Consider the following 23,441-nt stretch of genomic DNA (forward strand, 5'->3'; position numbering starts at 1 on the left):
CTGGATCCAGAGGAAGGGAAGAAAATAGCTCCTTATATTCCAGAGACATCTGCAGTGACCAGTGCATTCAGCTCATCTGCTAAGAAAAGCCTCAAGAGATGGAGCATTAATTGTAGTAACTAAGCTGTCAAACTATAGCATAATGTAGTTTAAAGTGATAAATGAAAGTAAGCTGTTTTGTAAAAGCTGCCTAATCTGATGTCCAAACTCTGATGATAGGTGGAGCACAAGAATATTCTTGTTAAAATAATACAACTCTGACAAGTGGTGTCTGGTCAACTTAGGAAAGACTTTTTGAACTGTTAAAGCCAATTATTGGTTAGGGTACAACAAAGAGCCACACTCCTATATTGCTGGTCAGAGAATCATTTGGTGTAGCTATTTTGAACAAAGCAAGTTAGCACCAGGAACTTTTATGTAACTGATAAATATCATTTTTTTTCTGGCTTTGAGTTGCTTTCAGTTCTAATCAATTTATAGGAAAGGGTAGGTTTGGGTGAGAAGAGGGAGGCTATTGCTGTAACTAAAGTTTAAAAAGAAAAATTTTAAGTCTCATTTTATCCTTTTATGACATCTTAAAATGCCATCTTAAAAATTTTTTTGTGTCGAAATGCTGAAATACAAATTTTAAAGTTTAAAAATTTTTTTTGAAAACTCAGAAAAGCACACAGAAAGAAAAATATTACTGTAATCTTACCCATTAGTTTTTGGTGTCCTAGATTCCAGGTGTGTGTATGCATTTGTGTAGAGAAGTGTGTGTATGTAGAAGAGCTTTCCTTCTCCCTCTACTATCAACCCTGAAGCCAAAAACCAAATAACTAGAAATAAGTCCCTAGGAAGGTAAAAAATGCGTGTGTGGGGCAGAAAAGGATTATTTGAGAAATTTTATAAGGGATGAATTATTTTCACGTTAAGATAATTTTTACCTCCTTTAAAACCTCTTAACTGTGAAATGCATGTAAGGAATTCTTGGGTCGAGGATCGTGTGTCTGTATTTTATTTTATTTTATTTATTTTATTATTTTTTAATGTTTATTTATTATTGAGAGAGAGACACAGAGTGTGAGCAGGGGAGGGGTAGAGAGAGAGAGGGAGACACAGAATCTGAAGCAGGCTCCAGGCTCCAAGCTGTCAGCACAGAGCCTGACGCAGGGCTCGAACTCACGAACTGTGAGATCATGACCTGAGCCGAAGTCAGTGGCTTAACCAACTGAGCCACTGAGGCGTCCCTGTAATTTTTTAAAGAGAATCTGTCCATTGCTTTTTAACTGAATCTTGTCGTCCTCCGTTAGGATTGCTGTCATGGGAAGATAGCAACCCCCGCTTCTGTTGTGGTTCAGGGTGTCAGCAGCAGCAGGTTGTAGAGCTCACGCTGTTGTCCCCTGTTTGTTACCTCCTCCCTGTGTTTTCTGTGGATAGGTATCATCTCCAGGCTCTGCGGCACCTATATGTGCTGGCTGCAGAACCGAGGCTCCTGGTGCCTGTGGATGTGGATACAAACATGCCCTGCTATGCCCTTTTAGAAGTTACCTATAAGGTAATTCTTTCCTCCTTCCATTTATTTGTAATTTTGTTACCACTCATACCTGTTTGCAGCTCAAATGTTTAAGAAATGTTGTCCTTTAAAAGATGGCAGTGGTGAATTAACCTCTTATAAAAATTGAAGCTTCTAAAATTTGTGTACATCCTGCCAGGCCATTTGGGCTCGTTTATAGTCTATGAGAGCAATATTTTAGAGGTCATCAGCTGCTCTTTTGTCCGTGGAGCCTATAGTTTGAAAATATCCATGTTTGAAAATGCCCGTGTTCTAAAGAAGAGTTAAATTAGAACTATTCTTAGATTTGTTTGCAGGTTGCTTTAAAGCCCAAGATCATGTATTTGATGAGAGATCTTTGATTTAGATGTGCAGATTATATAAATAAGTCATGTGTCTATCCTTCCTTCATTCAGAATATTATTAAGTACTTTCTGTGTATCAAAACTATGCTAGGCTCTGGGGTACAAAAATTAAACTGTTGTATTCCTTAAGGGACTTCTGTCCACTGGGTGGTCAGGCATGGGTGCAGTAAGAATAGAGTGGTAATTGGGAGTATGTGTAGAATGCAGGGGGCGTAGAGGGGAAATGCTCCATCTAGCTGTTGAGGATCGGGGAGGTTGTCGCGGTGGACACAGTGTTGGGGCTGAGATTTGCCAGCTGAGCAGGGGCACGTTTCCAGTAGCGAAGACGTGTACAAAAACCCAGAGGCCTCAGAAGTGCACTGCTAGCATGTGAAGTGCAAGGCTCGAAGTGGTTGGTGTAAGGTGATACAGGTCCAGCAAAGGATTGTAGACTTAGTTAGCCCTTTAAGACTTGATGTCAGAGAGCATTTTATGCCATTTGACAATCTGTGTAGAAAGTGTGGGGAAGAAGTACAGAATGCTGTTTCTTCTTCGTAGCTTCCCCTAACTACATAGTGAATTGTGGCTGTTCTTTTACATTTGTGAAGGGTACTCAATGGTATGAACAAACCAAAGAAGAATTGATGGCCCCTACCCTTCTTCCAGAACTCCACCTTTTAAAGCAGGTAAGTGGGATGTGATTTAGGGAGATGTACACAAGGGATCAGTTCAACTAGAACAGTATAGCATCAGAGATAGGTAAGTAAAAGCCTCTGCTTTCTCGGTGTTCTGTAGGAAATCAGAAAGCAGCCCCAGGAGGAGTTGTCAGGAGGAACAGAGAAAGTCTTTACTTGGAGGTCTTTACTGATAGGTTAGATGGCCTCAGAACTTGATTCACAGACATATGTGTCTGGAAATGGGGCTTGTTAACTTTTCAGTGTCTCTTTCTAGCCCCGTTGTTTTTATTTCCTCTGAGAAACGTGGGTTTCATTTTTCAGACCGGCGCTTTTTAGCATTGGATTGACTGTGTTCACATTTATCTTGGCAGATTAAAGTAAAAGGGCCACGATACTGGGAACTGCTCATAGATTTAAGCAAGGGAACACAACACTTGAAGTAAGTATATTGAATTTCTTAGATGTATCTGTGAAGTGAATAAAGTATATGGGAAGGTAGAAATTGCAGATTCTTCACTGGAATGGTCCTTGTCACCCTTTGATCTCATTCAGGACAATATGTAGAGTGTATTTTGAATAAAGTGGTTTATAACTGAAACACAGTTTGAATTATGAGATTCAGTTTAGAAAACAGTTACATTTATTCAATGAGAAACTTGAAGTGACATAAGTTGGTACAATAATGGAATTGTCCGTTGTAGCAGTAATGAGAGGTAATCAGTGTAAGAAAGTAAGGCTGGAAAAAAAAAAAAAAGTAAGGCTAGCATATGTGTCCGTCTACAAAAGGAACTTTATAACCATTGATGTTTGTCAGACCGCATCTTTTGCATCTTTTTGTCATTCTTTTGTTGGATTGTTCTCATAAAATTAAAATCATGATAGATTGCTTTTGGGTGGAAATAGTCATATGCAAGTAGTCGCTTTAATGAACAGAGTGTTAATTTTATGCATCAAGTAGTGTGTAAGTGTTTAAATTTCCAAAAGGTTTAACAAGCCCATAAGAATTGTTATGGTTTGGTCCCAATTTATTTTTCCCTTAAAGTATACGTTAGCTATTTTCTGTATTGTTCTTTTTAGATTTGCAGCATTTTTTTTTCTGCTGCAAACCAATCAGCAGGTATTTAGTATTTCCAGTGTCCCACTCATAGTGCTAGAGGATAAAGGGAATATGAAGAAGTGTCAGATGAGATACTGCCTTTGAAGCTCACACTTGAGCAGAGCCCCTTCTTACTGAACAAGTTCCATGAACCCAGACACCAACTTCATTTTGGCTTTCTCATAGGGACTGATTTAATTTTAGACTCAGTAAATAATCATATGCCTTACTGGAAAATAATAAAGACGTCATTTCACGTGAACATGGTGTGGAGAGACACTTTGTTTCCAGCTGAGAACTGCAAATAATACCTCCTATAAAATCATTCTTGTTTTCTTTCAGATCAATCCTTTCTAAGGATGGGGTTCTATATGTGAAGCTCAGAGCGGGTCAGCTCTCCTACAAGGAAGATCCGATGGGGTGGCAAAGTTTGTTGGCCCAGACTGTTGCTAACAGGAACTCTGAAGCTCGGGCTTTCAAGGTAGTATTGATTGGCTAAAAACTCAAGGATGAGAGGGAATGATTACAAATCCCACTGTCCCACCCAAAGCATGTACTTGTGTGTTGACAGGTACGGTACCGTTTAGGCGAATCCGCTCTGTCCCGTTGCTGCAAACTGTAAAGGCTGAATGGCCGTGGGTCTGTTTGTTGTTTCATGTAGCAACCACAATACAGTGTGGGCCACCTACCCGGCGTCTAAGGATGCTTTACATTTAGCAGCAGGGACAATGTATCTTAACACTATAAAAATGTATAGTTTAATAGTTTTACTTATTAATCTTCACGTTAAGATTTGCCTAATTCATGGCAGAAATAGAGAAAATTTTTTGTAAGGTAGCACTAATTAGTTTCATTCTTAACCCCCATTCCCTGTTTGTTGCTCTAATCTTGGTGAGGATAAAGTGAGGACAGCTTTATCAGTTTGCTTTATGATTCTCATAGTACTTGACTGCTAATGCGAGAGTATTTAGAATGAAAAAGTAGTTGGAAGTAAGAGTGTGTGAGACGCAGTGGTGCCCACTGTGGTCAGTATGTATTTTACTCTACATTCCAGAACTCAAATAAGTTCCCCATGCTAGAAATGTGTTCCTCAGTCTAACAGTGAAAAGTCTCAGCTTAACTGCAGTTTTCAGGAATTCCCCGAGCAAATGTGTTCTGCAGAAGATATATTGAGTGGCTGTTTAAAGCAGTCAGGACCCCTGGAGGGTAGTTGTGGAGGCAGAAATGTGGCTGGCGGACTGGCTGAGTGGTGGCCCGAGGACTGGATTAGCATTCTTTGTGTTCCCTCATAAGGAGATAGTGTTTATTTTAATTGAACACACATTTCATTTTGAGTCAGTTACTTATGACCGAGCCTTTATGATAGTTCCCAGGGTTTAAATAGACGTAGTTGGCATCAGCGTATTGGTTCGGCAGTATTTGATAGGTTGTCTATGAAATAGTCTTGAAGGACTTTTGGATACTGCTTAACTTAAACACTATTGTTTATATAAGTTAGAGCCCATCTTAAACACCCTAATCTAATTTGTAAAGAAAATAGGTAAGTTTACACTTGATTTTGAATTGGAAAATTACATAAAGATTGAAAGACATCTCAATTTCCTGCTTGTTGAGAATTCAGAAGTAAAATATAAACCTCAGTGGAAAATGGTAATACTTTTTAATACTTTTATATTCCATTTTCGGTCTTGAACTGTGAGTGATTTTTTTTTTTTTGTGGCTAAATACATAAAATTTGCTGTCATAGCCCTTTTTTTAAGTGTACAGTTCAGTAGTATTCGGTCCATTCACTCTGTTGTGCAGTCTCCACCACCATCCATCTGCAGGACTCTTTGATCGTGTAGAACTGAACCTACGTACCCATTGAACAGCAGCTCCCTGTTCCTTCTTCCTCCCAGCCCCAGGCACCTGCCATTCTGCTTTCTGTTTCTGAATTTGATTACTCTAGGATCCTCATATAAGTGGAATCATCCGGTCTTTACCTATTTGTGAGTGGCTTGAGTGGTACATAGGCTTTTGTCCTTATCTTTTCAGTAACAGTTCTACTTTCTTTTTTATTTTTATTTTTTTATTTATTTTTTAATGTTTTATTTATTCTTGAGGGAGAGAGAGAGCATGAGCGGGGACGGGGCACAGAGAGAGGGAGACACAGAATCCGAAGCACGCTCCAGGCTCTGAGCTGTCAGCACAGAGCCCGATGCGGGGCTCAAACCCACAAACCGTGAGATCATGACCTGAGCCGAAGTTGGACGCTCAACCGACTGAGCCACCCAGGCGCCCCAGTTCTGCTTTCTTACTTGTTTTTCAGTTAGTTCATGAAGAAGAGGGGAGAGCCTTTTGGGGGCAAGCTGTATAAGAAAGACTTATTTATTATTGGCCTCTAATAAATCAGTTGCTCATATTTGGCTTGTGCAGAAAAGCTTCTTGTAACTTCTTAGCAGAACAGGTTGGTGAAGCGCTAGCAAGTTTGTACAACCTTGGGCTTTATGGGAACATTGTGTGAAAACAGTGAGGTTGATTTCCTACAACTGCATATATTACAATTTGAGTAGTAAGGAAAATAACCTCTAATATCTCACTTCTATTTGTTGCTTCTTTTTATTTTTTTCAGCCAGAAACAATTTCAGCATTCACTTCTGATCCAGCACTTCTGTCATTTGCTGAATATTTCTGCAAACCGACCGTGAACATGGGTCAGGTATGTGTCATATGTTTTGCTTAGCTGTTAGACTACAATTTGCTATTATTTCTACCTGCGGACACCACCATAAACCTCTATAACATCTGGACCTGTCTTTGAGATTGCCGATACACCTCAGGTATGTTGGATGATTTTTGCTTGGCAAATACACGTATTTCATAGACTAAAAACTGTTAAATTCGATAACTCCCTACCTTGATACAAGAAACGACTTAAAGTTGTTTTTTTTTTAATTTTCTTTTATTTAAAAAAATTTTTATTTAACTTTTAGTTAACATGCACTGCAGTACTGGTTTCAGGAGTAGAATTCAGTGATTCGTCACTTACATACAATACCCAGTGCTCATCACAAGTGCCCTCCTTAGTATCCATCTCCCACCCAGCCCATCTTCCACCTCTCTCCGTCAACCATCAGTTTATTCTCTATCGTTAAGAGTGTCTTGTGATTTGTTTCCTCTTTCTTCTTTTTTCTCCCTCTTCCCATATGTTCATCTGTTTTCTTTCTTAAAGTCCACATATGAGTGAAATCATATGGTATTTGTCTTTCTCAGATGGACTTCTATCGCTTAGCATAATGCAGTGTAGCTCCATCCATGTCATTGCAAATGGGAAGATTTCATTCTTTTTGATGACTGAGTAATATTCCTGTGTGTGTGTGTGTGTGTGTGTGTGTGTGTGTGTGTGTGTGTATAAAACAAAAAAACTTTTAAGGCATTAATTTCGATAGGTGGTATTAATGTGCATTGTTGTACTGATTGCTATTTTCAGTGTCTCTTACCTTTCTCTTACTTTTACGTAGTCTTATTCCTCTGTATTTTATAACACTTTTTTCTGTTGGTTGTAAAACTGTTGTTCTCTTCAGGATTCAAAGGGTGCCCAGTGGATATGTTATTTAATCCATCATTGCAGATCGCAAAGCTTGGATGTAGGAATTTGCTATCTGGGATTGGTCACCTGTTGCCTATAAGTGCATGTAGCTTTGGGAAAATTTTTAACCCTCCACGATGCAGTTTCCTCATTTCTAAAAGTGGGATTATGGTAGAACCTACCTTATACTGTTGATTTGAGGGTTAAATGAAATAATTTTAACCCCTTTAACGTATTGAATCTTTACTATTTACTAGATACTTTGCTCAGTACTTTATGTAATTTTCTCATTTTTCTGACTCTGGGGGTAGGTACTTTATCATTCCAGGTTTACAGATGAGGAAATCCTACTCAGAGATCTCACATGCCCAAGATCACACAGCTAGTAAGGGCTGGGCATGCACTCAGGGCCACGGGTCTCTGATGAAGGTCCGTGCCCTTCCTTAAGCCTAGCTGGATTTGGCTGTGCTGCCTCCTCCATGCCTCTTCTGCTCAGTGTTTTCTGCTGCATCTTTCTGGATGCTGGGTTTTCTTTCTGGATCTTGCTCTTGCCAGCCTAACCCAGGGCATATCTCTATGTGTCCTGTTTGCTCATTTACCCCTGCTGATCCTTCCTCTCCTCACAGCACTTACATCCATAACTGTCCTTTGGGACTTTGTTATATTTTATTGATGTTTAGTGTTGCATTCACTATGATTTATAAAGAGATAGCTGTTTTACCCTATTATGTCATTGACTGCAGAGCTTAAGAATTGGCCATAGTAGTTGCTATACAATCTTGAATTGATTTTGGAATATACATTGATGTGCTACAAAATGTTTCTGATTTTTCACAGAAACAGGAAATTCTGGATCTGTTTTCTTCAGTACTCTATGAATGTGTCACTCAGGAGACCCCAGAGATGTTGCCTGCATACATAGCAATGGATCAGGTATGGTCAAAAAACATATTCTAATTCTGATGAGATTTATACTGTATTTTAAGTAACATACTGAACCATGAGGTAAGGTTCCCTCTGTGTCCCATCTTTTTGGTCTCTCATTTGCTTTTAGCAATTCACAAAAAGGAAACCCTATAAAACTTGAAAACTCTGTATATGACAAAAAAAGCTTAGAATTTATGATAACAGGAATGCCTCTTAGTGGATTGTCTTACTCTATGGTCCCCATTCTTCCCTTTTTTTCTCTTCCCCTGATTAGCAGAGGAAAAGAACATTCCCTCCCTTTTCTCCCCCAGCATCGTTGGGTGGTCTCTTGTCTCCTTCCTGACAAAGCCTCTTCAGGGATAGGCTTTGCCAATGAGCAGTAAATGAATAAACAGTGCCCTAGTGATGGCAGTAACGTGAAATTATGTCTGCGTGATTAAGCTTGCAAGAGGTTATGGTATCAGTATGTAGTGATTTAGGAAACTAAATCACTTTAAAATTTTTGTGTTGTTGCTGTTTTAAAAGAGCCTGAAAGTTGTAATGTAGAAAATAATGTTTAATAGCTTCTCTAAAGGATCAGACCAATTTATTCAGTTTTGGTTATTAGTAGTACATATGACTTATGTCATGTGACTTTCAGACCCAAAATTAAGCTAAGCCAGTAGGTTTTTAACTTGGCTTTAATTTATATTTGGAATCTTAAAAATACAGATCTTCAAATCCTATTCTATATCATCTACTGAATCAGAATTTCTGGGATGAGGTCCAGGTCTGTGGTTTTAAACAATTCTTTAAGTGAATATGATATGATGAGCTCACAGATAAGTATTTGGGACTCATTGTTTAAAGCCAAAGGAAATAATCTGTAATGGCAAAATAATCTCTCTTGAAAAGTGGGAAAATGATGTTTAGGCAGGGCATAATTCCCAAAAACCTGCAAATCACATTCTGTTAAGTAGCATTCTTACTTAAAAGGCACCTTCTAGGGGCGCCTGGGTGGCGCAGTCGGTTAAGCGTCCGACTTCAGCCAGGTCACGATCTCGCGGTCCGTGAGTTCGAGCCCCGCGTCAGGCTCTGGACTGATGGCTCGGAGCCTGGAGCCTGTTTCCGATTCTGTGTCTCCCTCTCTCTCTGCCCCTCCCCCGTTCATGCTCTGTCTCTCTCTGTCCCAAAAATAAATAAAAAACGTTGAAAAAAAAAATTAAAAAAAAAAAAAAAAAAAAAGGCACCTTCTAATATAACCAGATGGCCCAGAATGGCATTATTGTCTGGTATCCATCCACGTTTTTTAATTGGAAAGTATGATTATATGATATCCACTCTGAGACTGCTTTCTCACAGCACCTCTCTATATAGCAGCCAAGTAATGAGTTGTGTTTTTCATTTGTTAGCTGGAAGTATTCCCTTTTTATGCTCTGAACCATTATCCCTTCACAGTTGTGGGCAGGTGTCTGCAGAAGAACATTCCTGCTGGTTGTAGCCATGGTGACTTTGCAGATGGGCCCCAAGAGCAGTATTATCAGTAGTATTGTGTTTGCCTTCTGAGCCCTGGGATCCCTGGCCTGATCCCAGCCAAATCGTTGTGCCCCACTTGGGTTTCCCAGAAGTGACTGACTGGCAGGAGACCTGGTGGGTTTTCATTTTTCAGAGCCATTGAGGCAAGAATGAGCTCATTTGCCACTGTTGCTTTTACCGGAAGCTATTTATGTGGGGATCGTATTGAAGAGAGTATTGAAGAGTAGATGTGTATCTGTACCCAGTGGAGAGCTCCTCTGTGGGGCAGATGGCATCAAAACATGGAATGGATTCTCCTCTGCCCTTTATTGATCTATGAGCCGTATTTATTTATTTATTTAAAAAAAATTTTTTTTTTTTAATGTGTATTTATTTTTGAGACAGAGAGAGACAGAGCATGAATGGGGGAGGGGCAGAGAGAGAGGGAGACACAGAATCGGAAGCAGGCTCCAGGCTCTGAGCCATCAGCCCAGAGCCTGACGCGGGGCTCGAACTCACGAACCGTGAGATCGAGACCTGAGCTGAAGTCGGACGCTCAACCGACTGATCCACCCTGGCGCCCCTATGAGCCGTATTTAAAAAATACTCTATCGATAATACAACTCTGAGGAAGAGACAGTTAGGGCCCCTTCACTCTTTCATGAAGTGGACTGCTTTTCCTTTTGTTTCTTCAAGGCTATGAGAAGACTAGGAAGAAGAGAAATGTCTGAGACATCTGAACTTTGGCAGATAAAGTTGGTGTTAGAGTTTTTCAGCTCCAGGAGCCATCAGGAACGGCTGCAGAACCATCCTAAGCGGGGACTCTTTATGAACTCTGAGTTCCTCCCTGTTGTCAAATGCACTATTGATAATACTCTGGACCAGTGGCTACAAGGTAATAATAGCATCGTGCCCTGTGCTTTTAAGATACATTGGGACTCAGGCTTTTCTGTTGTGACATTTTCTTTTGTTGGTAAATAAGATAAATCTGAGTATAAGCTAGAATGGCTATAGATTTAATGTTTTCAGTAACGAATTGGACTCTGATTATTTACTTCAACTTCTTTAAAAATATATTTAACTCTGCTTAATACAACTATATATACACACACACACGTGTGCGTGCATGTGCATATCTGTTATACACACACACATATATATTGTACACACACACACGTGTATGTGTGTGTGTGTGTGTATATATATATATATGTGGCATTTTAAATGTATATATATACGCGTATATATATATGGTATTTAAATACCACTTGACACTTAGGAACTTGTTTTAGCTTTTCTAGCATCAGATCTTGTTTCCTTTCTAGCACCTTTATCGGCTATTTCTTAGGGGTGTAGCCTGCCACCTACTTGTGAAGCCAGTAGCTATTTTCTTCCCTTCATGTGTCTCCACTCTGTTTACACTGAAAACTTGATGTGTGCTTAGAGTGAATGTTTGTTTTACCAGCTTTGTGAGTCAGTCAGTGGGAACCTGGGACATCAGGTGACTGTGGTTTGGAAGTACAGACTTGTGACTGCAGGGGAATTGTAAAGTTACTCCTAATAGTGTGGAAGTAATTATACCTCATGTGAGACAAGTGATGAGCCTTCTGATTTATGGAAATCTGTCTGATGTGTGATATATGTCTGAAATTGATTTTAAGTCAACTCCTTCGTCTTGTTACTCTTTTCAGTTCATTCAAATACCTTCTGATATATATCTGACAGCAACCAGTTTTGGGTAAATACTGACCCTGGTAACATAAGTAGTAACAATTCTTGATGCGTTAAAGCTGTTGGTAAGCAGTAGATTACTATCTTGACAGTTATTATATTAACCGTGCTTGAATATTATTAAAGTAAAAATTATCTACTGTAATATTAGAAAATACATTTCTGAAAAAAAAATTGTCAACCAGATTGTGAAGGATATACATGGAAAACAACTGTTTCAAACTCCAAGTGTTTGTTTAATACCTACATTGTTCTATCGTTTTCTCTCTGAATTCAAAAGGTCATGTAGTTTTAAACTTTTTAAAAATCTCATTTTTGTTCTCATTTTTGGGGAAAATACAGATTATTACATAGGTTTTGATATTTTGTATTCAGTTCAGCATTTGATCATATATAGCAGACCTTTGCTCTTGATAAGAAGTATGTCTTTAATCCTTTTCAGATTGTCTGATTTGCACATTTTGTATCAGTAATGAAACTTTGGCAGTGACTAGAGCACTTTCTATAATAGTGCCCTGAATTGCTTTTTTCTTATTGCTCTTTTAGGGCATTTGGTGGTTTACAACACTGTTCTCTACCAAATTTGACTTGCCACTATGATTGCCAAAAATGTGCATTTATTTTTTAGTGAAGAACCATCACTTTATAAATTGAGGTAAAATTGATTCCAATTTTGTATTGGTTTCAATAGAACGCATTATATTAATTTCAGGTGTACAGCATAATAATCTGATATATGTATATACAGCAAAGTGACCACCATAGTAAGTCTAGTTATCATCCATCACCATACTAGTTGACCCCCTTCATCCTTTTTACCCACCTCCCAACCCCCTTCCCCTGTGATAACCACCACTCTGTTCTCTTTATATATGAGTTTTGTTTTGTTTTTTAGGTTCCACATATACATGAAATCATATGCATTTGTCCTTCTTTGACCGACTTATTTCACTTAGTGTAATACCATCATAGTCCATCCACGTTGTTGCAAATGGCAAGATTGCATTTTTTTGAATGGTGGAGTAGTATTCTATTGTGTATATATACCACATCTGTACCCATTCATCTGTTGATGGACTCTTAGGTTGTTTCCATATCTTGGCTATGGTAAATAATGCTGCAACAAACTGAATATCTTTTTGATTTAGTGTTCTTGTTTTCTCTGGATAAATACCCAGCAGTGGGATTGCTGGATCACATGACAGATCTATTTTTAATGTTTTGAGGAACCTCCATACTGTTTTCCATAGTGGCTGTGCCAGTTTGCATTCCCACCAACAGTACAAGAGAGTTTCCTTTTTTCCACGTTCTCTCCAACACTTATTATTTCCTGCCTTTTTGATAATAGCTATTCCAACAGGTGGGGGGTGATACCTCATTGTGGTTTTGATTTGCATATCTCTGACAGTGAGGTTGAACATCTTTCATGAGTGTGTTAGCCATCTGTATTGTTCTTGGGAAAAAATGTCTATTTATGTCCCCTGCACATTAATTGGATTTTTTTTCTTTTCTTTTTTTTTTTTTGCTGTTAAGTTTTTTGAGTTTTTTCGTGTATTTTGGGTATTAGCCCCTTATTGGATATATGATTTGCAGATATTTTTTCCCATTTAGTAAGTTGCCTTTTCATTTTGTTGATGGTTGCCTTTGCTGTGCAGAAGTTTTTTAGTTTGAGGTAGTCCCACTTGTTTATTTTTGCTTTTGTTGCCTTTGTTTTTGGAGTCATTTCCAAAAATTCAACACCAAAGACTGATGTCAAGGATCTTACTAACCATGTTTTCTTCTAGGAGTTTTATAGTTTCAGGCCTCACATTCAGGTCTTTAATCCATTTTGAGTTAGTTTTTGTTTATAGTGTAAGATGGTACATTTTTATTCTTTTGCATGTGGCTATCCATTTTCCCCGTCACCATTTATTGAAGAGACTGTCCTTTCCTCATTGTATATTCTTGACTCCTTGTTGTAAATTAATTAACCTTATATGTGTGTGTTTATTTTTGGGCTCTCTGTTCTGTTGATCTATGTGCTTTTATGTATCTAATACCAACTATATTTGATTACTATAGTTTTGTAGTATAGTTTGAAATCTTCCTTTCCAGTTTGGATGCCTTTTATTTCTTCTTCTTGCTTAATTGCTATGGCTAGGACTTCCACTACTGTGTTGAATACAAGTGGCAAGAGTGGGCATCCTTGCCTTGTTCCTTGTTTTAAGTGAAAAACTGTTACTTTCTCTGTGTTGAATATGATGTTAACTATGGTTTTGTCATATGTGGCCTTTATTAAGTTGAGGGTACATTTCTTTTATATCCACTTTGTTTAGTGTTTTTATCATAAATGGATGCTGAATTTTGTTAAATGCTTTTTTTTGTATTGAGGTCACGTGATTTTTATCCTTTATTTTGTCAATGTGGTATATCACTCTAATTTGTAGATGTTGGACATCCTTGCATTCCTGGAATAAATCCCACTTGATTGTGGTATATATGATCCTTCTAAAAGTATTGTATTTTGTTTTTGGTGGTGGTGGTGTTTTTGAGGAACTAAAAAAGGAATTTGTTTATTGAGGGTAAAAGGATGCAAAAAATATAAAAATCAAAAGCTTATCTAGCTTTCACTGACTTCTTTCTCTGCTTGTCAAATAGGGGTTAGATTTTATTTGTATAGTTTCCGAGGGTCCTGATCTGGTCATGGAATCCTTTATACAGGGGGAAGCTGTGGGACAGATTCCTTAAGAGATCCTTTAGGAGAACTCTCATCAGGCTGCTCAGTGCTGCCTGCTTCTTTCATTTCTGCTTCATGTATATCACAAAATATTCACTGCATGCAATGGTGAGCCCAGCAGTCAGTGAAAAGAAGCCCTGGAAGCCTACTTTGCCATCTCACCACTGGTCCACATCCTTCATTATTTTGTCTACGGCCATAGGGTCTTTCTGATTTTCTAAAAATCCACAGAACTCCTTTTCCATGAGTACTTTCAGGTCCTCCTTTGCCTTTGTCCCCAGCAAACCTGTGAAACCTGAACATCATGGTTTCCATGGCATGTTCCATTTGAGATGGCATTTTGGTGAGGTCTGTTGAAACCTTGGCCATAGGTGTGGTGGGAACCCTTTTAATGTATTGTTGACTTCAGTTGGCTAATATTTTGTTGAGGATTTTTGCATCTATATTCATCAGGAATAATTGGTCTGTAATTTTCTTTTTTTGTGGTGTCCTTGTCTGGTTTTGGTGTTAGTTTAATTCTGGCCTTGTAAAATGAGTTTGGAAGCATTCCCTTCTCCAGTTTTTTGGAAGAGTTTGAGAACGATATGTGTTGAATTTTGTTTGAATGTTTGGTAGAATTCACCAGGGAAGCCATCTGGTCCTGGACTTTTGCTTGTTGGGGGGTTTTAGATTACCTGTTCATACTCCTTACTAGTAATCAGTCTATTCCGATTTTCTGTTTCTTCCTGTTTCAGTCTTAGAAGACCTATGTTTCTATGACTTTACCCTTTATCCATTTCTTCTAGGTTGTCTAATTTGTCGGCATGTCGTTGTTCATAGTAGTCTCTTATGATTTTTTTTTTTTTGGTGGCAGTTGTAATTTCTTTTCTCCCATCTTGCATAGGTCTGTTAAATATGCTGCTTTTTCTTTTATTCTGTGCCTACTCAATTTATATTTATTCTTATAGCCTCAATATAAGTGCCCCTTTCTCATAGGCCTTCTAAGATCACACTACTTCAGGCAGCTTCCTGCCATCTTTATCTCTCTCTCTCTCTCTCTCTCTCTCTCTTTTTCTCTCTCCCTTCCTCCCTCCCTCCCTCCCTCCCTCCTACACCCTATTCCTTCCTCCCTTCCCCTCCCCCTTCCTCCTCGACTTTTCTTTATATATCAAAATGTCTTTGTCTACAAGTAACAGAGGGCCTAACTCAACCTGGCTTAAACAATAAGGACACACATAAGCTTACATTATTGGAAGTCTACAGGTAAGGTGGGCTAAGGGTCATCTAATGCTAGTGCTTAAGCCCCATTTCTCTGAGGTTCCATTATTTACACTCTGTGCCTTGGCTTTATCCTCAGAGTGCTTTTTCTTAGAGTAATAAAATGGCTGCTCCTTGCCTCAAGGTCAGCATTTTGCACAGAGGAAGAATAGCGTTCTTCTAGGAGCTTTGCCGTAACAATGAGGAAATTACTTGTAACAATGAGGAAATTACTTTCCCAAAAGCCTCTAGCAGAATGTTGTCAAGCATCTCCTCATGTCTCCAGCTTGAATTGGAACTCGTGCACATTCCTCAGTCAGTCACTGTGAAAAAGAATGTGTCTCGCTGGAAAGCCTAGGTCTGTTGGTCCCTGAGCCAATCACCGTGTCGAGAGTAGGATTGCCTTGGTTGACCTAGGCCAGTGGTTCTCAAAGCGTGGTCTCTGGAGCAGCAGCAGTGTCTCCTGACAACTTCTTAGAAATGTGGTTTTTCTGACCCCATCCAAGAAACTTTGGGGATGAGGCCCACTTATCTGTGTTTTAAACAGCCCTCCACGTGATTCTGATGCATCTTAGAGTTTGAGAAAGTCTGACCAGTACTAATCAGGATCCGGTTCTGGAGCTGAAGTCAGTCCCCTCAAATGTTGTATCCTGGAGGCAAAGGTTGTAAAATGGATGTTTGGAGAGACAACTTCAGTGACCACTACATCTTTATAGCACTCATCCCAATTTCTCATTACACATTTGTTTGTATCATTGTGTAAACGTCACTGTCCCTTACAACCCTCCAGACTCTGTGCTGGCATGCACTCTATCTGCTTTCCCACTGTAGCCTTAATGCCCAGCATAGTGTATGGTAAGTGCTTAATGAGTTCTGGATGACAAAATAATAGAAGGAAGGCACTCCTCCTGCCTCTCAGTTCTGTCATCAGTTGCTTCAGTTCCATTTGTGTTTCTCTCACAGCTGGGGGTGATGTGTGTGTGCACGCCTACCTCAGTGGGCAGCACTTTGAGGAATCTCAGCTGAGCATGCTGGCCTGTTTCCTCGTCTACCACTCGGTACCAGCGCCATGGCACCTGCCGTCTGTAGGACTAGAAGGTAATTGCAGACCTAAATCCCTTCAGTACCTGTATTATTGACTCACTTAGTTTTTAAGTTTCTTGGTAGGAGGCATTTCTAATGAGTTATTTTCTCTGGTTAGGCTTTGGTCTTCATTCATGTTTAGGTGTTGAGAACTTTTTCTAAAAAGACCATCTGAACTTTACACATGCATAAACTTTTATTTCTATTTAGAGAAGGATGGATTCTTCTTCAGAGAGCCCCAAACACCATTATATACTAATGAATCAAAAGGATATATTATTTTTCTCTCTTAATTTTTATTAAAGTTATTTTTCTTTTTCTTTATATGTTGGGTTTTTAGTTTGGATGTTTCTTTTTAATCACATAATCTTAATTTCTAATATTATAAAGCTTTAAAATGACCAGGTACCTGATTTTGTATGAATTTGAACGTTTTTATAATACAGAGTTTTAAAATATTGGCATCTCACTGTATTTTTCAGAATATGTAATCAGATACAGAGTTTGCCCAGTAATCTGAATTATAAAATATAATTAATTCTAAGCACCTTTATTTATATCACTTTCAAATTTTGCTTATTGAGGATTCAAAATTGTTAACATTTTTTAAATGTTTTATTTATTATTTTTGAAAGAGAGAGAGAAAGGGAGAGACAAAGTGTGAGGAGGGGAGGGGCAGAGAGGGAGAGGGAGACACAGAATCCAAAGTAGGCTTCAGGCTCTGAGCTGTCAGCACAGGGCCTGATGGGGGGTCTGAACTCACCAACTGTGAGATCATGACCTGAGCCGAAGTTAGACACTTAACCTACTGAGCCACCCAGGCACCCCAAAAATTGTTTTTAAGAAGAGCAAAGAGTGCTCCATTTAATCATTTAAAATTTAATAGCATAACTAGCTTACTGCTGTTTTTGAAAACCTCAGATAGAAATGTACTATCTGGAGACTATTAGTTAAAGCCATGAGGGAATTGCTTATATTGGATTGATTTTCCCACAAAAACAAATATAAAACTTTGACAGACTATATAAAATAGCTGTTTATTAAAAACATTTTTTTTTGAAGTTTATTTATTTTTGAGAGAGAGAGAGAGACAAAGTGTGAGCAGCGGAGGGGCAGAGAGAGAGGAGACACAGAATCTGAAGCAGGCTCCAGACTCCGAGCTGTCAGCACGAGCCCGATGCAGGGCTCAAACTCATGAACTGTGAGATTGTGGCCTGATCCTTAACCGACTGAGCCACCCAGGTGCCCCTAAAATAGCTATTTAAAAGAACTAGTAGCAGCCATTCTGGCCAGACTTGATTGAGGGTCCGCAGTACGCGAGAGAAGGGAAGCATAATGAAGAAACCCCATATTTACTCTGCCTTTCTCTGAAAGGCATTTGCCACTTCATGGTACAAGAAGTAGAGTCCCAGCAAAAGGCAGTGGTGCTGCTGGGCAGGGGACAGAGGTTGGGTTAACAATTGCATGAGAACCTAGAACTTGAGGAGCTAAATTCCAGGTAGGAGGGAACAATAGGAACAATAATTCAAAAACTGGACACACTCTTCTCTTGAGACACTTAACCAAATCTTAACCTGCACATGCACAGGGTAAGACTTTTAAGAAATCTAGAAGAAGCCAGGAGGCTAAAAATGTGAACAGAGATTTCAGCAACAGCGTAGTGCCAAGGAGACAAAGGGTAGAGCTCCTGGGCTGCCAAGGTGAAGTGGCTCCGTAAGCATCCCAGCCATTCTGATGAAACAGCAGCAGAGCCAAGCCCTAGGAATAAAGATGAAAACTGAAACAGACAAGACCTGATGTTAGCCTCAAACAGAATGGAGATCTCTTTGCATTCTACCTGCCTTATGGAAGAAAGCATCACCTTAATCTTAGGAAGAACAAAATATGTCTTGAACCTTTAAATTTTTAATACACAGTATCTAGTGTTGAATTAAAAATTACAAGATATAACAAAAAAGGTAAGGGAAACTGACTTATATATGATCTAGATTATTGTAGTTATTAGACTTGGACTTAAAATTTAACTATGATATTATTTCCAAGAAAATAAATGAAAAGATAGAGAACTTCACCAGAAATCTGGAATCAATAAGAAAGAGTTAAATGGAAATTCTGGAACTGAAAAGTATAACAAATTAAGAATTCAGTGGATTGATTAAGTAGTGTATCAGACACAGCAGATAAGTGAACCGGAAGGCAGGTGTGTAGAAAGTAAACAGATTAGGGGCACCCGGGTGGCTCAGTCGGTTAAGCCTCTGACTCTAGGTTTTGGCTCAGGTCATGATCTCATGGTTTGTGGGTTCAAGTCCTGCATCAGGCTCTGTGCTGCCAGTGCAGAGCCTGCTTGGGATTCTCTCTCTTCTTCTTTCTGTGCCCCTCCCTGTTCCTTCTCTCTCCCTCTTATTAAGTAAATACATTTTTAAAAAAGTAAGCAGATTAAAGTACACAGAGAAAATGGATTGAAAATACAGAAAAGTGTATGAGACATGTGGAACATGGTGAAAAAGTCAAATATGCATGTAGTTGGGACCCCAGAATAAATGGAAAGAGAAGGTGAGAGAGATGCAGTGTTTGCAGAGACTAAGGCAAAGGGTTCTGAAAAATGGGTAATGGACATCAACTTACAGTGGCAGGATAAATACGAAGAAGACCACACCTAGTCACAGAATAGTCAAAATACTAAAAATAGGAAAAAAATTTAAAGCATAGACTTTCATTCCCAGCCAGGATGGGATAACAGGAATCTGATTTACTCTCCTGTCTAGAACCAAAAACCTGGACAATGCATATGAAGCAATGGCTTTTGGTACATTGTACATGAGGCAATGAAGAACAGTGATCCCTGCGAGATGAGAAACAATGAAATAAGCCCTATGATTGTCCCAGCTTACAGCCTTGAGAGGTCTCAGACTGTGGGGAGGGAGCAAGAACCCAGGTGGAGCCTAGAAGCCTTCTTTTTAAAAAAATTTTTTTTAGTGTTTATTTTGAGAGAGGGAGAGAGAGCAAGCAAGTAGGGGAGGGGCAGAGAGAGAGAGAGAGAGAGAGAGAGAGAGAATCACAAGCAGTCTTCATGCTGTCAGTGCAGTGTCCCAACACGGTTTGATGTCACAAATCATGAGATCATGACCTGGGCTGACACCAAGAGTTGCACCCTTAACCAACTGAGCCACCCAGGTGCCCCGAGCCTAGAAGACTTCTTGATTTGAGGTGACAGATCCAAGAGTACAGGAAGACCCAAGGAGCTAGAGTTTACCAGATGGAATGCCAAAGAGAGAGTGCCAGATACCTGCAGAGGGTCGCCCTCAACTATCAGAAGAGTACTTACTGGTCAGCACGTGCATGTGAAGAAATTATTTGAGACTGGAGGGAGAATTGTCTACATGGATTACCAGTTGTTTACACAGGTTCAGGAACAGTGCCTGTTCTCACAACTTCATAATTTAAGGGGCAATAGATTCTCAGAAGGGTTTTGCTCTAGTAATGGGAAGCCCTAGACTAAATAGACCTGATTGTATTCTGGTCCCACCTAACAAATCTTAAAAGCGTGACACAAAAGCATCAAACTGTTTTTCAAGAAATGTAATTCTAAAGCAAAGCTCAAGAATATAGAAATACAAAAATATCCAGTACCCAACAAGGTAAGTTCACAATATCTGATACACAAAGAAACAGGAAAATAGAACTTATAATCAGATGAAAAGTCAATTACAACTGACCTGGAATTGACACAGATGTTCTAATTGGCAAACAAGGACATTAGAACCGTTCTTATAAGTCTATTCTGTATTTCAGAACCTTGAGAGACATAGAAGATATAAAAGACTGTAACTGAACTTTTTGAGATGAAGAGTACATTGAATGGGTTTAATGGGCAGATCAGACATTCCATAATAATAAATTAGCAAGCCTGAAGACATAGCACTAGAAACTGTCCCAAATTAAATGTAAAAGTAAAAGAAGAAAAAAAGGAAAACAAAGGAACAGAGCATTAAATATGAAGTAAGCTGTGGAACTTAAAACACCTAATTTACATGTGATTGGAGTCCCTGAAGAAGGGAGAAATTGAGGGGGTGGGGTGACAGAAAAAATATTTGAAGAAATAATGGCTGGAAATTTTCCAAATTTGGTGAAACCTGTAAATCCACAGATTCAAGAAATTCAGTGAATCCCAAGCATGAGAAATATGAATAAAATTACACTAAAGCACATTGTAACCAGATTGCCCAAGACTGGTGATAAAAAGCCTTAACAACAGCTAGAGGAAAAAGACATGTTGCACACAGATAAAAATAAGAGTGACTGTGTATTTCTTGTAGGAAGCAGTGTAAGTGATAACTTAGTGGAGTAAAGGACTCAGGGGGAAAAAAAAAGTCTTGTTAGAATTTTATACCCAGCAAAAATATCTTTCAAAAAAAATGACCATGAAATAAAGCCTTTTTCAGACATACAAAGGCTGAAAGAATCCAGCAGACCCACGCTACTGGACATGTTGTCTAGTAAGTCCTTTGGGCTGAGGGAAAATAATATCAGATGGAAATAGGGGTCTACACAAAGGAATGCAGAACTTTGGAAATGGTAACCACCTGGGTAAATAGGCAAGATTTATTTCTTTTAAAAATACTTTTTTAAAGACAACAGAATAAAAATAATAACAATGTACTATGGGGTTTATAAAGCATGAAAAATATGACAACAGTAGCTCAAAGGCTGGGAAGGGAGAAATGGACGTACTGTTGGAAGACCCATATGCTGATGGGTGAAGTGGTATAATCTCACTTGAAGGTAATCTTTGATAATTTAAAGGTGTATGCTGTTAAGTCACAAAGCAATTACTGAAGTAAGAAAACAGTCAGAACTTACTGCAACAAAGGAGCTATAATGGAATCATAAAAAAAACATAGAAAATACTCCATCCAGAAGAGGACGATGGGGAACAGAGAGCAGATGGAGTAAATAGAAAACAAATAGCAAGATGATATGTTTAAACCTAACCATTTCAGTATCACATTAAACGTAAAAGGTCTGTTCGATTCCATAGTGTATCAGTATTTTGGGGTTGTTTCATATCTTCCTGTATGTTTTTATTCTCTGTGCATGGGTTTTAGCAAGGTCTGGGGAGCACCACAGAGTAACAATTAAATAGGAAATTTGTCTTAATTACTGTTGAGGTTTATTAAACACATTTAATTCAGCTGATTGCAGAGGCCAATCAATAAAAGGAAATACTTAGGAGAAGTAGTTGCCTTTCTCATATCCTTTGTAGCAGAACTCTTTCTTGTGTTAGTCATGCCTTTAATCAGAATGCCTCTTGATCATATCATGAGACTTTTCTCTGTCCATCTTCATGAGATCTTGTGATCCTGTTCCCTCTGCTGTCTGCATGTCTTCTAGGATGCTTGCTGTGGCCTAGAAGCGTAGGGATCATATATATGTATGTTGTGGGGCTAGAAGAAGAGTACTGGACAGTTGCATTTGGTGGGGTAGAGGCAGAAAGGAAGAGGATGCTTAATAGGATTTTAAGGTAATACACTTCCTAATTCCTTTAGAACAGTGGTTCTTAACCTTGGCTGTGCATCAGAATCACCTGGGCAGCTTTCAAACCTCCAGGTGTCCAGGCTGTATTCCACTTCTGAATGATGTTGGAATCTCTGTGGGGCCAAGGTTAAGAACCATTGCTTCTTGGAGGTTGAGGCATTAAATTAAACTTCTCTGTGACTCCTTTTAAGCCTGTGTTCTTTTTTCAGGTATGTATTGAAGACATTGATTATGGTAGTTGAAAGTAGATAAGCACATTTATTAATTATATTTAAGTGATACATAAATAATAGTAATAGTTTCAGATGTAGCTACAGGTCACTTTCTGAAGTACAGGATGGATAAATTCAAACTTACATCAAATTATATTTTGATATGGGAAATTCAGAACTTAAATAGTGTCTTTAGGGAATTATTTTCAAAGGGAAGAATGTCAGCTTTAAATGTGATTGTGTCTGAAGCTTCTTCAAAAGGGTGTACAGCTGAATTTATTTAGAGATGTGACTTTCCCCCCATTTCCATTTCTTTAGGGAGCACAAGCTTTGCTGAACTCCTCTTCAAGTTTCAACATCTGAAAATGCCAGTGCGAGCTTTGCTAAGATTGGCTCCTTTGCTTCTTGGAAATCCACAGCCAATGGTTATGTGATTGTGTCTGGTGGTAAACCTACCCTGAAACGTGACTTCTGCACAGAAACACGACCAAACAACGTAGTTGATGAAATGTTTATAAGTTTTATAATATAACTAGGGGGAATTGAGCTGCACAAACCTCAGTGTATTTTAAAATCCAAGTGTTTTCAGTGTTCCAGAGGCTCTGTTGCTGTTGGCATTAACATTATATGATATATAAAAGTGAGTTAAAGTTTACTTTTGTAAATAAAGTTTTTTGGTTTTCCTAACTCTTGATGCTTACTTTAGTTTGGGGTTTCAGAGAATAAAAGAGCAGTGGGGGCTGGAATGGCTATTAGTTTAGTTTAGTTTTTTTTTTTTTTTTTCAAAAAAATTTTTAATGTTTTTATTTATTTTTGAGACAGAGACCAAGCATGAGCAGGGGAGGGGCAGAGAGAGAGGGAGACAAGGAATCTGAAGCAGGCTCCAGGCTCTGAGCTGTCAGCACAGAGTCCGACATGGGGCTCAAACCGACAGACTGTGAGATCATGACCTGAGCTGAAGTCGGACGCTTAACCGACTGAGCCACCCAGGCGCCCCTAGAGTGGCTATTAGTTTTTCAAGTCTTTCACCTGTGGCAATTCAGGTGATGTGATTGTGCTCAAAAATGCAAGGTTTTAAAAGGAGCTCTGTCATCAAGTTTTACTCTGTGCAGCAAGGAAATAGTTTTTAGCATCTCCTAAGATGTCACAGTTTTCCTGTCTAAAATTAGTTTGTACTTGGTGTGACAGTGCCAGGCATCCTCACAGTATGAGCAGTCACCTTGTACAGGAGGACATTTCTGCCCTAATGAAGAATTGCCCAACACGAAGCCTGCTCTGGATAGAGAAA

General features: G+C 38.9%; 1 protein-coding gene and 1 pseudogene across 1 annotated transcript in view; one reads left to right on the plus strand and one right to left on the minus strand.

The window, feature by feature from the left end:
• Positions 1-22,840, plus strand: part of ANAPC1 (anaphase promoting complex subunit 1) — a 96,311-nt gene extending 73,471 nt beyond the window's left edge. Inside the window, 9 exon segments of the mRNA XM_049652158.1 lie at positions 1,420-1,537; positions 2,487-2,564; positions 2,927-2,994; positions 3,994-4,132; positions 6,263-6,349; positions 8,057-8,152; positions 10,337-10,535; positions 16,287-16,421; positions 22,472-22,840. Of these exon segments, the coding sequence (XP_049508115.1) occupies positions 1,420-1,537; positions 2,487-2,564; positions 2,927-2,994; positions 3,994-4,132; positions 6,263-6,349; positions 8,057-8,152; positions 10,337-10,535; positions 16,287-16,421; positions 22,472-22,587 (1,036 nt within the window). The 3' untranslated portion in view covers positions 22,588-22,840.
• LOC125937777 (protein S100-A10-like) lies at positions 14,012-14,428 on the minus strand (annotated as a pseudogene).
• Positions 22,841-23,441: the final 601 nt, after the last annotated feature.

Source organism: Panthera uncia (genome assembly GCF_023721935.1).
Source record: "Panthera uncia isolate 11264 chromosome A3 unlocalized genomic scaffold, Puncia_PCG_1.0 HiC_scaffold_12, whole genome shotgun sequence".
NCBI lineage: Eukaryota > Metazoa > Chordata > Mammalia > Carnivora > Felidae > Panthera > Panthera uncia.